The sequence below is a fragment of the Mesoplodon bidens genome (assembly GCF_964165515.1).
Source record: "Mesoplodon bidens genome assembly, chromosome: 18".
Taxonomy (NCBI): domain Eukaryota; kingdom Metazoa; phylum Chordata; class Mammalia; order Artiodactyla; family Ziphiidae; genus Mesoplodon; species Mesoplodon bidens.
The window spans coordinates 2,768,428-2,783,716 of NC_138175.1; the positions used below are offsets into that span (position 1 = coordinate 2,768,428).

Consider the following 15,289-nt stretch of genomic DNA (forward strand, 5'->3'; position numbering starts at 1 on the left):
CTGCACGCGGGCTTTTCTCTAGTTGCGGCGAGCTGGGGCTACCCTTCGTTGCAGTGCGCGGGCTTCTCACCTGGTGGCTTCTCTTGTTGTGGAGCACGGGCTCTAGGCGCGCAGGCTTCAGTAGTTGTGGCACACGGACTCAGTTGTTGTGGCTCACGGGCTCTAGAGCGCAGGTTCAGTAGTTGTGGGGCCCGGGCTTAGCTGCTCTGTGGCATGTAGGATCTTCCCGGACCAGGGATCGAACCCGTGTCCCCTGCATTGGCAGGCGGATTCTTAACCACTGCGCCACCAGGGAAGTCCCTACATGTTGTTTTTCAATTGCCTGGAGGGGAGATGGTCAAGGTTTGAAGTACAAAATGGTTACTTCTGTCAGAAGATGAACTTCCCCGTTTATGGGATTCTGTGGACTGGGGTAGGCAGCCCTCTCTTCCGCTTGGAGACCTCCTTAGGGAGGTAGTGAATAGCCAGGACCTTGTGGAGGCTGGGCCCAGGGAACTGGCGCGGTCACTATTTTCTATTTGAGTAGAAATAGAAACGCTGACCAGAAACACTGGGGTGGTCTGTGTATTCTTAACTTCCTTTTGGGCTCTGGTTAGTCTTCTTTTTGGGCTCCTGAAGGGCTCTCCAGCACTTCAGGGCGTTGAAGTCAGTCTTGACCAGAAAGGAGTTGGGCCCACCCAGGCGGAGGCTCCTATAATCCTGTAATCTTGTAATCACATCCATACCCTTGGCCCTCCTCTCTGGACAGTTTCTTGTTATCAGTGCTCCTTAAGGTGAAGCCACTGTCAGGAGAAGGTCTGCACATTCTCCACCCCCGCCCTAGGCCCCAGTCAGCCTCCAGAACCCAGTAAATAAGGTAACTAGGGCACAGCAAGATCAGACAGACTACACACCTAGCGTGAAGTTCTTGGGGTCCTCTGGGGAGTTCTGGTGGGCTCCTCCAGGCCTTCCTGGGATGTCCTCGGAGCAGTGTCCTCTGGACTTTCCTGGAGGATTCTTCATGGAAGGGTGCTCAGGGGGGGTTCTTGGGGGGCAACTTTGGGCCTTCCTGGGGGGTTCTGCGGGGGCCCTTCGGGCCTTCCTGGGGCATTCTGGGTTGGGGGGAGGTGCCCCGTAGGGTGTTCGGGCCTGATCTCGGGAAGAGCGCGTCAGCCCCATACTCGGGAGGTGGTAAATTCGGCCCTCACACCCGACAGCGCGCCATTTGCTGCCCAGGGGCCGGTGCCCCCGGGGGTCGTGGGGCCACGGGGAGACGGTCCCAATGACACGGGAGGGCGAGGGTAGGCGGGAGGCATTCGGGTTCGGCCCTGGTCTTTGCAGGTCCCCCCTGGTGGGCGGGGCCAAGCCCTAGACCGCGAGGTCGCCTATGCATTGTGGGCGTGGCTTGACAGTCGGGAGGGGTGTGGCTCGAATCCCAGGGGCGTGTCTTGCCTTCCTGGGGCAGGGGCTCGGATCCTTTGGTGGGCGGGGCTAGGCTCTCCAGGGGGCGGGGCCAGACTCTCAGCGGGGCGGGGATAGGCTCCCTTCCGGGGTGGGGCGGGGCTCGGCTCTCTGGCGGCGCGTGCGCACCGGCGGCGGCGGCGGCGCGGCGGCCGTCAGTCGCCGGCATGGCGGTGTGCGCTCGCCTCTGCGGCGTGGGCCCGGCGCGGGGATGCCGGCGCCGTCAGCAGCGCCGGGGCCCTGCCGAGGCGGCAGCGGCCGACAGCGAGCCGGACACGGACCCCGAGGAAGAGCGCATCGAGGCGGGCGCGGCGGCGCTGGCCGGGGCGGGGGGCGGCCGGAGCGCGGGCCCCTCGTCGCCCCCGCGCTGCTCGCTGCTGGAGCTGCCGCCCGAGCTGCTTGTGGAGATCTTCGCTTCGCTGCCCGGCACCGACCTGCCCAGCCTGGCCCAGGTCTGCACCAAGTTCCGGCGTATCCTGCACACCGACACCATCTGGAGGCGGCGCTGCCGGGAGGGTAAGTGCGTCGGGGCGGGGCCTGGTGGAGGGGGCTTGGCTGGGGGAAGCTCTGGGCGGGGTCACCACGGGCTCTAGAAGGGCACCTGCTTCGGAACGGTGCTCCAGAAGGAGGGTCCCGGCCGCCGGGGCGTGCTGTGACCCCGGAGGGCCCTGCCACAGACCCGGGACCGCGGGTTCCGGGCGCGGTGGAGTTCCGGGTGGGCGGCGGACCGGGCTCTGCCTGCATGGGGTGATCAGAGGGGGCTGAGGGGTCCCGCAGCTGCGGGGGCCAGGACGCCGAGGGCAGTGACGCGAGCTGGGGCTGGGTTTAGGCCGGGGAGCAAGCTGACGTCTGTCCCTGGTCCTCAGTCCTTGGGGGCGGAGCTGATGGGAACGATGAGGGTGAACTTGAATAGTTAGGGGAGCCCGAGGGTTTGGAGTGTCCCCTGAGGGCGAGGACCTGGTCTGTGGAGCGGTAGGTGGAGCCGGGCAGTGCTGCAGGGGACTGATGCCCCCGTCAGGGATGGTGGTGGCCGAAGTGAGGAATAGTGAGTAGTTTTGTAACAAATCCCAGGAAGAAAGCTTTATCTAATCCACAGTTCAAGTCTCTCTGTTCATTTAAACGTTGATAGATCTCTGATGTTCAGTAAGCTCTCATGTTTTGGTAAAAACAATAGGTAAGAAAAAAAAGTCAAACAGTGAAGGACAACAAAGGGAAGAAAGTAAAATATCTTCCGGGACCCCTGCAATCAAAGATAAGCCACTCTTAAAATTTTGGAAAAATTTAGTATAAAAAAGCTTCATAGTGTTCCACTGTCTATGTATGCCACAGACTAGTCCCTTACTGATAGACTTTTAAGTTTGCAGTTTTTTCTTGTTGTAAACAGTGCTATCAAGAGTGCCTTTGTGCATTTTATATGAGTTCATGGGACTTACATGTACCTTTCAGAACTTCTGAGATTATCTTCTTGGAGTGTACTTCCCAAAGTGGGGTTGTGGGCAGTAGGGTGTGCACGCTGATAACACCTTAGATACTCATTGCCCAGTTGTTGGTATTTGCACCCCCAGGAAGACTGCATGAGAAGACCGCTTTCCTGAAATCCTTCCCAGCAGGGAGTCAGTCAGTCATCTTCTTTCTGCCATAATGCTCAGTGGTCAAGACTGGTTTGTAATCTTTTTATCTGTTCTGAGATCCTGGAGATGTTGCTTCACCTTCCCAAGTGTTATTGGCAAGTGCTGCTCACATAGGGTGACTTTCAGGGTTAAATGGGATGATGCAGGTGAAGCCCTCACCTCCTAAATGGTTATGATGCTTCTTGGCCATTTTAATTTCACCTCTTTTTTTGTGTTTTGTTTTGGTTTTTTTGGTCTCTTTATTTCTTAGGGAGTTTGTTTGTTTGTTTATCTATTTATCTATTTATTTATTTATTTATTTATTTATTTATTTATTTATTTATTTATTTATTTATTTATTTATTTTTTGTGGTACGCGGGCCTCTCACTGTTGTGGCCTCTCCCGTTGCGGAGCACAGGCTCTGGACGCACAGGCTCAGCGGCCACGGCTCACAGGCCCAGCCGCTCCGCGGCATGTGGGATTTTCCCAGACCGGGGCACGAACCTGTGTCCCCTGCATCGGCAGGCGGACTCTCAACCACTGCGCCACCAGGGAAGCCCCTTAGGGAGTTTATTTTGTCTTACAAATTAGTAAGAGCTTGTTGAATATTAGCAGTATGTTTTTTATTATTATTATTTTTTCTGTTGAGGTAGGTTCCCTCTATCCCCACTTACTGGAGAGTTTTTATCATAAATGGGTGTTGAATTTTGTCAAAAGATTTTGCTGCATCTATTGAGATGATCATACGGGTTTTTTGTTTGTTTGTTAATTAATTTATTTTGTTTATTTATTTTGGGCTGCTTTGGGTCTTTGTTGCTGTGTGTGGGCTTTCTCTAGTTGCGGTGAGCGGGGGCTACTCTTTGTTGCAGTGCGTGGGCTTCTCATTGCGGTGGCTTCTCTTGTTGCGGAGCACGGGCTCTACGGCACGCGCGGGATCAGTAGTTGTAGCTTGCGGGCTCTAGAGTGCAGGCTCAATAGTTGTGGCGCATGGGCTTAGTTGCTCCACAGAATGTTGGATCATCCCAGACCAGGGCTCGAGCCTATGTCCTCTGCCTTGGCAGGCGGAGTCTTAACTACTGCGCCACCTGGGAAGCCCGATCATATGGTTTTCATTTTTCAATTTGTTAATATGGTGTATCACATTGATTGATTTGCGTATATTGAAGAATTCTTGCATCTCTGGGATAAATCCCACTTGATCATGGTGTATGATCCTTTTAATGTGTTGTTGGATTCTGTTTGCTAGTATTTTGTTGAGGATTTTTGCATCTGTACTCATCAGTGATATTGGTCTGTAATTTTCTTTTTTGTAGTATCTTTGTCTGGTTTTGGCATCAGGTGGCCTCGTAGAATGAGTTTGGGAGTGTTCCTTCCTCTGCAGTTTTTTGGAAGAGTTTGAGAAGGATGGGTGTTAGCTCTTCTCTAAATATTTGATAGAATTCACCCGTGAAGCCATCTGGTCCTGGACTTTTGTTTGTTGGAAAATTTTTAATCACAGTTTCAATTTCATTACTTGTGATTGGTCTGTTCATATTTTCTATTTCTTCCTGGTTCAGTCTTGGAAGGTTATACCTTTCTAAGAATTTGTCTGTTTCTCCCAGGTTGTCCATTTTATTGGCATAGAGTTGCCTGTAGTAGTCTCTTATGATGCTTTGTATTTCTGCGGTGTCCGTTGTAACTTCTCCTTTTTCATTTCTAATTTTATTGATTTGAGTCCTCTTCCTCTTTTTCTTGATGAGTCTGACTAAAGATTTATCAATTTTATTTATCTTTTTAAAGAACCAGCTTTTAGTTTTATTGACCTTTGCTATTGCTTTCTTTGTTTCTATTTCATTTATTTCTGCTCTGATCTTTATGATTTCTTTCCTTCTACTAACTTTGGGTTTTGTTTGTTCTTCTTTCTCTAGTTCCTTTAGGTGTGAGGTTAGATTGTTTATTTGAGATTTTTCTTGTTTCTTGAGGTAAGATTGTATTGCTATAAACTTCCCTCTTAGAACTGCTTTTGCTGTATCCCATAGGTTTTGGATCATCATGTTTTCATTGTCATTTGTCTCGAGGTATTTTTTGATTTCCTCTTTGATTTCTTCAGTGATCTCTTGGTTATTTAGTAGCATATTGTTTAGCCTCCATGTGTTTGTGTTTTTTACATTTTTTCCCTGTAATTTATTTCTAATCTCATAGCATTGTGGTCAGAAAAGATGCTCGATATGATTTAAATTTCCTTAAATTCACTGAGGCTTGATTTGTGACCCAAGATGTGATCTATCCTGGAGAATGTTCCATGTGCACTTGAGAAGAAAGTGTAATCTGCTGTTTTCAGATGGAATGTGCTATAAATATCAATTAAATCTATCTGGCCTATTGTGTCATTTAAAGCTTGTGCTTCCTAATTAATTTTCTGTCTGGATGATCTGTCCGTTGGTGTAAGTGAGGTGTTAAAGTCCCCTGCTATTATTGTATTACTGTCGATTTCCTCTTTGTAGCTGTTAGCATTTGCCTTATGTATTGAGCTGCTCCTTTGTTGGGTGCATATATATTTATAATTGTTATATCTTCTTCTCGGATTGATCCCTTGATCATTATGTACTGTCCTTCCTTGTCTCTTGTAACATTCTTTTTTTTTTTTTTTTTTTTTTTGCTGTACGCGGGCCTCTCACTGCTGTGGCCTCTCCCGTTGCGGAGCACAGGCTCCGGACACACAGGCTCCGCGGCCATGGCTCGCGGGCCCAGCTGCTGCGCGGCATGTGGGATCTTCCGGGATAGGGGCACGAACCCGTGTCCCCTGCATCGGCAGGCGGACTCTCAACCACTGCGCCACCAGGGAAGCCCAGAGTTTTCTTTTTTTTTTTTTTTTTTTTTGCTGTAAACATTCTTTATTTTAAAGTCTATTTTATTTTATATGAGTATTGCTACTCTAGTTTTCTTTTGATTTCCATTTGCTTGGAATATCTTTTTCCATCCCCTCACTTACAGTCTGTATGTGTCCCTAGGTCTGAAGTGGGTCTCTTGTAGACAGCATATATATGGGTCTTGTTTTTGTATCCATTCAGTGAGCCTGTGTCTTCTGGTTGGAGCATTTAATCCATTCACATTTAAGGTAATTATCGATATGTATGTTACTATTACCATTTTCTTAATTGTTTTGGGTTTGTTTTTGTAGGTCCTTTTCTTCTCTCTCTTTTTTTTATATTAAAAAATTATTTATTTATTTATTTTTGGCTGCATTGGGTCTTTGTTGCTGTGCGCGGGCTTTCTCTAATTGTGGTGTGTGGGCTTCTCAATGTGGTGGCTTCTGTTGTTGCAGAGCATGGGCTCTAGGCTCGTGGGCTTCAGTAGTTGTAGCATGTGGGCTCAGTTGTTGTGGCTCACGGGCTCTAGAGCACAGGCTCAGTAGTTGTGGCGCATGGGCGTAGTTACTCCATGGCATGTGGGATCTTCCCGGACCAGGGCTCGAACCCGTGTCCCCTGCATTGGCAGGTGGATTCTTAACCACTGCGCCACCAGGGAAGTCCCTTTTCTTCTCTTGTTTCCCACTTAGAGAAGTTCCTTTAGCATTTGTTGTAGAGCTGGTTTGGTGGTGCTGAATTCTCTTAGCTTTTGCTTGTCTGTAAAGCTTGCCGGGTAGAGTAATCTTGGTTGTAGTTTCTTCCGTTTTATCACTTTTAATATATCGTGCCACTCCCTTCTGGCTTGTAGAGTTTCTGCTAAGAAATCAGCTGTTCACCTTATGGGAGTTCCCTTGTGTGTTATTTGTCGTTTTTCCCTTGTTGCTTTTAATAATTTTTCTTTGTCTTTAATTTTTGTCCATTTGATTACTATGTGTCTTGGTGTGTTTCTCCTTGGATTTATCCTGCCTGGAACTCTCTGTGCTTCCTGGACTTGGGTGGCTATTTCCTTTCCCATGTTAGGGAAGTTTTCGACTATAATCTCTTCACATATTTTCTCGGGTCCTTTCTCTGTCTGTACTCCTTTTGGGACTGAATAATGCGAATGTTGGTGCGTTTAATGTTGTCCCAGAGGTGTCTTAGGCTGTCTTCATTTCTTTTCATTCTCTTTTCTTTGAATATTAGCAGTATTAACCTTTTGTCATCTATTTGGCAAGTGAGTTTCTTTTGACATTTTAAAACAGAGGCAAAGATAGTTCCACCTTTTCATTTGCTTTGTTTTGCATTTTGTACACCTGTGAGACCCAGGTTCATCACAGATGTTCCTTTGTGCTTTGTGGAGTTTCTCCATCAGTCAGCCAAACCTGTGTGGTGGTCTCCGGGTGTTGTCTCTGGGGAAACTGTAAGGTATGTAGCAAGAGAGAGTAACAGAAGACTTCTGTATAATCAGAAAAGTCGAAGGTATGCCACATAGTAAAATTAACTGGAGGTACAGCTCAGGCAAGTTCTCAGCATTGCTAGTGGAAGCATAAAAAGTCCTCATGAAGATGTAGAAAGACTTTGGGGGGCAGACAGAGAAGGACTCTTCAGTCCTTCTTTTCCTGCTTCTGTGCTTCTCAGTTCAGCTTTCCTGGGACAGCAGACACCGTGATGGTAGGATCAAGGTCTCTCCTTCACCAAGGTGGCTTAGCAGCTAGGAGAATTTTCACTTTGAGAAATTAAAAAAATGAAAAACAAACATGGTAAAACAGGCATATTCCTAGTCATCCCCAGTAAATAACAGTTAAGTCTTCTGTCATATTTGCTTTTGAAATCTCTACCTTTTTAATTTTTTAAATTTTTTTAAAATTATTTTTTCCTTTGCGGTACGTGGGCCTCTCACTGCTGTGGCCTCTCCCGTTGCAGAGCACAGGCTCCGGACGTGCAGGCTCAGTGGCCATGGCTCACAGGCCCAGCTGCTCCGCGGCATGTGGGATCTTCCCGAACTGGGGCACGAACCCGTGTCCCCTGCATCGGCAGGCAGACTCTCAACCACTGCGCCACCAGGGAAGCCCTCTACCTTTTTTAAAAGAAAACCTCTCAGCCAGCATTTAAGTCCCTCCTGATCACCCCTGACCTTCCCACTCCCAAGAAGCAACCACTATTGTGGGTTGAGTTTACTTGTATATACATATTCCTGTAACATCCCCAATGTATAACATTGTTTTATGGTACTTTAATTTTAAGAAATATATCATACCATAAGTATTGTGCATCTGCCTTTTGCCCCTGTCAACTTGTGTTTTTAAATTCTGTCCATGTTAATACATTTAAGTCTGGTTCAGTCTTCTTGAACACTATGTGGTGGTTCATAATTTGAAGAGGCCACACGTGTTCCTTTGCTCATTTTTATTTTTTTCATACAGTGTACACAGTGTTACAGCAAAGAAGCTCTTACGTGTCTTCAGACACAGATAAATTTGTAAATTTCTCTAAGGAATATATCCAGAAGTGGTGTTGCCGGTGTAGTGGGCTGTGAGATTTGCAGTTTTACTAGATACTGACCAGTTATTTTTTTGGAGTGATTCTTCACTCCAAATATAACATAGTTGTATTTTCTTCTTTGCACACCTGTCACGAGGGTGTGCACAGGCAAGTCACTGAAAGTGACAGGAATGCTCTGTGTTTATTCACAAAGTAGCTGTCTTTGTGGTCTGGGTCCTTTAAGTTATCTCATTTAATCCAGCGTCCTCTAAATTCTTTCTAGTTTGAATGATTCATTTCTAAAAATCTGTGTCAATCTGGGTGAGAAACAGCATCTCATTTTAATTTGCAGATGGCTGATAACTCGTGAAGATGCACATTTAAGAAATAAAATTATAGGCAATTTGGATTTCTCTTATTCGCGTATCCTTAAACTTTGCCCTTTTTCTCTATCATTATTTTTTTCTTATTGATTTGCAGGTTTTATTTATTTAATCTGGGTCAATTTCTGTTTAATATACGCAAAACATTTTCTCGTAGTCAGTATTCCTTTGCTTTTTAACTTCGTTTACAGTGACTTTTGCAAAAGTTACCGCGTTAGTCAAAGTGACTTCTGTAAAAGTTACAGCGTTAATCAAAGTTACGAACTTTTAACTTTGGGTTTAAGTAATCATTGTCCTCCCGAGGTTATGAAGGTCTTCAGTTTCACTAGTTCATTCTGGTAGCTTTCATTTCCAGCTCATCTGGGTCCAACATTGGATGGTTGGCAGTTCCGTGCGTAATTCATAGGCATCTCATAGGGTTAGTCTGGAATATGTATAAGAATAGTCATGTGCGAGACAAGTCTGATCTTATTTCCCTGAGCCCCAAACTTCTTCCATCCTGAACTAGACATTTGGTTATGGTGGGTGTTAAGGCCAAAGTCATGTCCACAGAGGCAAAAACCAAAGTGCTCCCAGCCTTGGTGAGCAGGAGGTGGGTGGTCCTAGCCCAGCAGGTTTCCTGGCCCAGAAGCTCCAGGTCCGGCCCTGACACGGCACGATGGTGCTTCCATTTGTCAGTGTCTTGGGAAGGTGAGTGAGACGTTAGTGAGTCTGCCCGTTTACTACTCAGTGTTTACACGTTTGCTTTCTGTATTTTGATAATTGGGTTTCCCAGAGGAGAAGACAAGCCACAGAAAGGGGCACAGGGAGGAGGGTGCCACGAACCTGTATTTTATTGCTTCAGAGCGTTTTGGGCCGTGACGGACTTCCAGAGCACGGGCAGGGCGAGCATGTCGGTGGCTCTTCGTAAAATGAGAGGATGACTCGGGGCGGGGGGGGCGGGGGGCGTATGGACACTACAAACTTAAAGTGAGAAGCTTTATAGCGCTTGGTGAGAATCTCACAATTTTCAGTGTCCTAGCAATAATAAGTCAACAATAATAAATCAGTTGTTTTTATAGAATTTGGTCTTTTGAGCCCCCTGCCTGTTGGAGCTATTTTTAACTATTTTCAGGTGGTATTTCTGTGGGCGGGTGAAAGAAAGTTGAAAAAAGAAAGCCCAATCTGTGCTCCTGTTTTGGGGGCAGATACACCAAATAGGCGCTATTTCCCCTCTTACAGGAAACCAAACCAGAGCAACCCCAGCCTGCAGTGTGGGCACGGGGTCAGGAGCCGAGCAATGTTTTTTTTTTTTTTTTTAATTAGTTTCTGCTTTATAACAAAGTGAATCAGTCATACATATACATCTGTTGAGCAATGTTTTGATGCATCCCTCCTTTGGCTTCAGGCCTCCTGCAGTTACTGGCATGTGGGACTATAAATATGCCATCATTTCTCAGAGCATAGCGTAGAAGCCGAGTCAGTTCTTTGCCTTTGACCCAGCGGAGGCTTTTTTTGGTTAACCCTTCACTGTTTAGTTGGTGAATTTTGAAATGCTGGCTGGTCTACCTGAGGCTAAGTTGTTTAGAAAATTCAGACCATGGTTCTAAATCAGAACATTCAAATAATAACAAAAGAAACATTTAAAAGCAAAGGAAATGCAAAGGAAGTGCTCCCACCTTCTACACCAAACTCTTAAATATTGAGACACAGAGTGAGGTTTTGAATTTATAATATACAATTTGTCCATTTCTCCCCTTGATGGTAAGTGTTTTAATGACACCTGGAATAATATTTGTATAATATTTTGATCAGTTGTAAGTCTAAAGTGGGCTTAAATTCCATCATAATTAGAAATACCCTTTTCCCATAATGTGTGAGCTTTATGACAGAAATGGGAAGTTAAAAACCAATATGTAATTTTGTATTTGCATGCAGAAGAAAACGCTTTCTATTCTGTTTGATATGCTGATGTGAAATGTGAGAAATATGGCTTTTGTTAAACATGGCTGAAATTGGAAGGGTCATCTTGGGAAGAGGTGAAATGGGCAAGTTGTTGGCTTTGAAGTCGGCTTTGGGCATATTTTATGATTCTTGTTAAGCAGATGCTTGTTGAGCCTTCCTGTTTTGGGGCTGGGGTGGGCGATGTTGAGGTTGTAGAAGTGTACCTGCCTCAACCATGAGAAGAGGAAAGCAGGCCACCTCCTGAACATACAGCAGGATCTCAGAATTGTAGGGGAACATTTATCCTTTTCTTCTGCTTTGCTATTGTTGGGACTGCAGTCTCTGTATTTTTGGAAGTCGAATCTCATGTGCTGCTTCACAGAGAAACCTAATCCGTCCAGTTAGCGAAGTAGGAAAGGGTAAAAGAAAGCGGTGCCTCTTGAGGGACATTGCTGACCTTACGAAAGCGAGCTGGACAGTGGACTTGGCCCCCAGAAAGCACCGAGTGAAGATTTCCCCTTGGCCATGCTTAATTGGGCAGATATGGTTGCCTTGCCAGGAAGAACTGATGGGCCGTTTTCACTGTTTCGCTGTGTTTACAAAGTGATTACATAATGCATTTGAGGATCTTGGTTTGTCTTTCTGGCTGGAAAGAGTGTGCAAATACAAGGGCGTCTTTGGGACTTTGGAGGAACAGGTGTCCTGTGAGAAACCCAGGCCCGGTCAGGAGGCGGCCTGGGTTCTAACTCATGAGTCAGCGTCCTTTGCCAGTGACACCCTCACTGTCCGCCCAGTGGTGATGGACCCGGGAGGAAACCCAGAGTAGCCAAGCCTGTATGAGGAGTTTTAGTGGGGAGTCGGGAAGTATCTGAAATCTGAGAAGGGGTCCGGGGTGAGGTGATGGCAGGGTCAGACTCTGCTTGCCTGGTCTCACGAGTGGGTGGCGAGACCGAGCAGGTGTGCGTGCACCAGGAAGATGTGTCCGGGCATGACAGGTGGGCCTCAGCTGGAGTGGGGCTCCCTTGGCCAGGGATACCTGTCGTGGAGCTGGACAGGGTCAGCGTCCTCTGGCTGGCAGGGTGAGACTTCTCGAGGCTGCTCTTGGCACCAAAGACTGTTCATCTTTGCAGGGGTGGAGCTGGTTGGGAAGAAGTCGCACTGAGTATGTAGGCGCTGTCAGCTGTCCTTGGGAACTATTGGTTAGCATCCCGAATATTCTAGGTGTTGAATAGGAGATGCCTATGGGCTGTATCCAGGTTTTGGTTTTTACATTCTTCCCATCCTAAAATGAGCTCGCTGCACAGTGTTTTTCCAGATCTGCTACATTATTAAAAAACAAACAAACAGGCATTTCATGCAGTTATAGCAATAGCTAAGGAGAGCAGCGAGCTGGGGGACACACAGGGGTTTGGAAGCGGCACCCTGCTGTCGCAGGGGTGTCCTCGGAGCAGCTGTGTCAGGAAGCCTGGGGGCCAGTTGCCTGACACCCCTGAGCCTGGCGGAGCCCCCTCCCCACCAGCTCCCACCCCTGCGTCTGCCTCCTTTTTCAGCTTCAGAAGTAAAGGTTTTATTTATTTATTTTCCTTATTTATTTTTTTGGCTGCGTTGGGTCTTAGTTGCGGGGACCTTTCATTTTGGTGCGGGCTCTTCCTTGAGGGCTTCTCTCTAGTTGTGGCGTGCGGGTTTTCTCTCTCTAGTTGTGGTGCGCAGGCTCCAGGGCGCGTGGGCTCTCTAGTTTGCGGCCTGCGGGCTCTCTCATCGAGGTGCACGAGCTCAGTTGTTGTGGCGCGCGGGCTTAGTTGTCCCGTGGCATGTGGGATCTTAGTTCCCCCACCAGGGATCAAACCCGAGTCCCCTGCGTTGGAAGGCGTATTCTTTACCACTGGACCACCAGGGAACTCCCTCGGAAGTAAAGTTTTAACCATATTTTATTAAGGGATATAATTATCTCCTAATTTAGTGCAAACAAAAATGCGCTAAATTTGCAATCAATACTGCCTTTTGGTTTGATTTGGAAAACTGTGTGAGTTTACAGCAGGTGGGAAACAAGCCCGCAGCACTCCTCCACTCTTCCTTCTCCCACTCTCTCCTGCCTGCCGGGGGCCACAGCTGGGTTCCAGCTGGGTTCCCCCATCCTTTCCTGCCACCTCTGCCTTACCTGGTGGTGCAGTGGCCTCCTCATGGGACCCCCCAACCTGCGTCTCTAGGTGTGTCTCTGCTGGCTCCACCCACAGGTTACCCAGTCCAGGCTGCTTTTCTACCTGAGACTCTTCAGTGCTTCTGCGTTTCCTGTGGACTCTGGCTCTGGCAGGACCAGGAGACCACCCCCTTTCCAGCCTTATCTTGTGTGCCCACCAACTTGCTTCAGAGACTGTCTTAGTGCTGTGCCCTTCCAACGTGGCAGGGACCCTCATAAGTGGCATTTATGGGGAGCATGGGGCTAAGTTCCCTCTAATTGCAGGTACCAAGGCTGGTGCAGTGCATAGAATTATGATGTTAACTTCGTCATCTTCCATTCCGATGCAGAGAGTGTGCACATCTCAGCCACGGCTGGCACAGGTACTGCCTCCGTTCATCTCCGTTAATCTTCTCTTCGAGGGAAGGAGCCTCAGGAAGCAGCGTGTGTTCCTTAGGTTCTCCTGTAGGGGCAAGAGAGTGGGAAAGAGGGAGAGAGAAAACTCTTCTCACCCATTCCCACCCGCAGAGACTGGATAGACTTCCTGCACATTCAGACACATGCTCTGGGGGCAGGGGTTTTCGGTAATGACCGTCACACAGTAGTGACCTCACTGGACAGGAAGTGTGCCCTGGCAGTCAGGTCACCAGAGGATGGAGCTTCAGTGTCGACTTGGCCCAGATTCCTGGGCTGTTTTTCCGTGTTGGCAAAACATTTGTTCAATAGCTTTCTGGAAATTTTCTGATTGGAGTATTTGAAGTGGCAACTTAATTTTTTATTGTGGTAACATATACACAAAATAAAATTTACCACTTTAACCTTTTTTTTTTTTTTTTTTTTCCTTTTTGTGGTACGCGGGCCTGTCACTGTTGTGGCCTCTCCCGTTGTGGAGCACAGGCTCCGGACACGCAGGCTCAGCGGCCATGGCTCACGGGCCCAGCCGCTCTGCGGCATGTGGGATCCTCCCAGACCGGGGCACGAACCCGTGTCCCCTGCATCGGCAGGCGGACTCCCAACCACTGCGCCACCAGGGAAGCCCACTTTAACCATTTTTAAGCTACAGTTTAGTGTCATTAAGTATGTTCACATTGTTGTGCAGCCGTCACCACCGTCATCTCCAGAACCTTTCCATCTTATCCAGCTGACACTGAGTCCCCATTAAACACTGACTCCCTGTTTTCCCTTCCTCAGCCCCTGCACTCACCATTCTACTTCCTGTCTCTGTGAAATGTGACTATTCTATAGGGACCTCATATAAGTGGAATCATACGATATTGTCCTTTTGTGACTGCTTATCTCACTCAGCACAACGCCCTCAAGTTCGGCCAGGCTCTAGCAGGTGTCAGACTCTCCTTCCTGTTTAAGGCTGAATAATATTCCATCGTGTGGATGGACCCTGTTTTGCTTACCCATCATCCATCGATGGGCGCTTGGGTGACTTCCCCTTCTTGGCTGTTGTGAATAGTGCTGCTCTAAACATGGGTGTGCAAACATCTCGGAGTCTCTGCTTTCATCTCTTTTGGGTGTGTACCCAGAAATAGGATATAGCTGTATCATATGGTAATGCCATGGTTAATTTAAGTTTCCTCAAGTCCAGCTGACCCACTTCTCTCCCCCTTCCCAACTGTTTTTTACTTGCTGCCATTTTTGGAGTAGACACTTTCAAAACAGACTTTCACAAGCTGCTTTATGTCATAGATTACCAAGGAAAGTATTTGAATCGGCAGCCTGCAACCCAAATTTGGCACTTAGCAAGCAGCTGTGGGCAGCACGGTTTGCTGAGCTAACTTTAACCATCTTGGGCAGGGCGGCGTTGACGCTGGTCTTGGGTGAGGTTTTCTAGGGGGAAGGATCCCTGGTGCTGCATGTACACGGGCCTTAATGCTATTTTAAGGGCACTTTCCCTGATGACTTATGGGAAGGTTTATGGAACAGTCAGAGGATGTGGAATTGTTCTGAGCCACTGTTTAAAAAAAAAAGATTTTTCCATCATGTGAAAAATACTGAACATTTCTTGAAGGAGCAGTTGGGTCAGAATGACGTTGTTCCACTTTGGTGAATTGATTATCTTTTGGGAACATTAAGAAAAACCCACTAAGCGTTGCTGTATTTATTAGCACTGCATCATACTTTTGCTTTTCTTCTGATTGTTAGTGGCGTTTCTGTGGGTGGTTTGTCTGCTCGTGCAGGTTCATCTGTTGTGTGATATTACCAGCACCTTTTCTTGACACGATGTGCAGAGATTCTTGACAATTTGGTCATCCTGGCTAAAAACCTTAGAATCGCTTGGAAGTCTGAGCGGGTGCGGGGAGGTGGTGCATCGTCTCTAGCAGGTCGGAGGATGACCTGGGCTCAGATGCGAGAATCACCCACTGGGTTGGCAGGTGCTGTGGGGCAGCACTGCTGCT

General features: G+C 47.6%; 1 protein-coding gene across 6 annotated transcripts in view; it reads left to right on the forward strand.

The window, feature by feature from the left end:
* Window positions 1-1,584: 1,584 nt before the first annotated feature.
* Window positions 1,585-15,289, forward strand: part of FBXO31 (F-box protein 31) — a 43,235-nt gene continuing 29,530 nt past the window's right edge. For 3 of the 6 annotated variants that reach the window (XM_081216122.1, XM_081216123.1, XM_081216124.1), the window contains exon 1: window positions 1,585-1,956. In XM_081216122.1, coding sequence (XP_081072248.1) covers window positions 1,608-1,956 — 349 coding nt within the window. In that variant the 5' untranslated portion in view covers window positions 1,585-1,607. Of the gene's footprint in view, window positions 1,957-2,107; window positions 2,156-2,197; window positions 2,486-15,289 lie in introns of those variants that run through there. The other 3 variants (XM_081216125.1, XM_081216126.1, XM_081216127.1) reach the window with 2 other exon arrangements.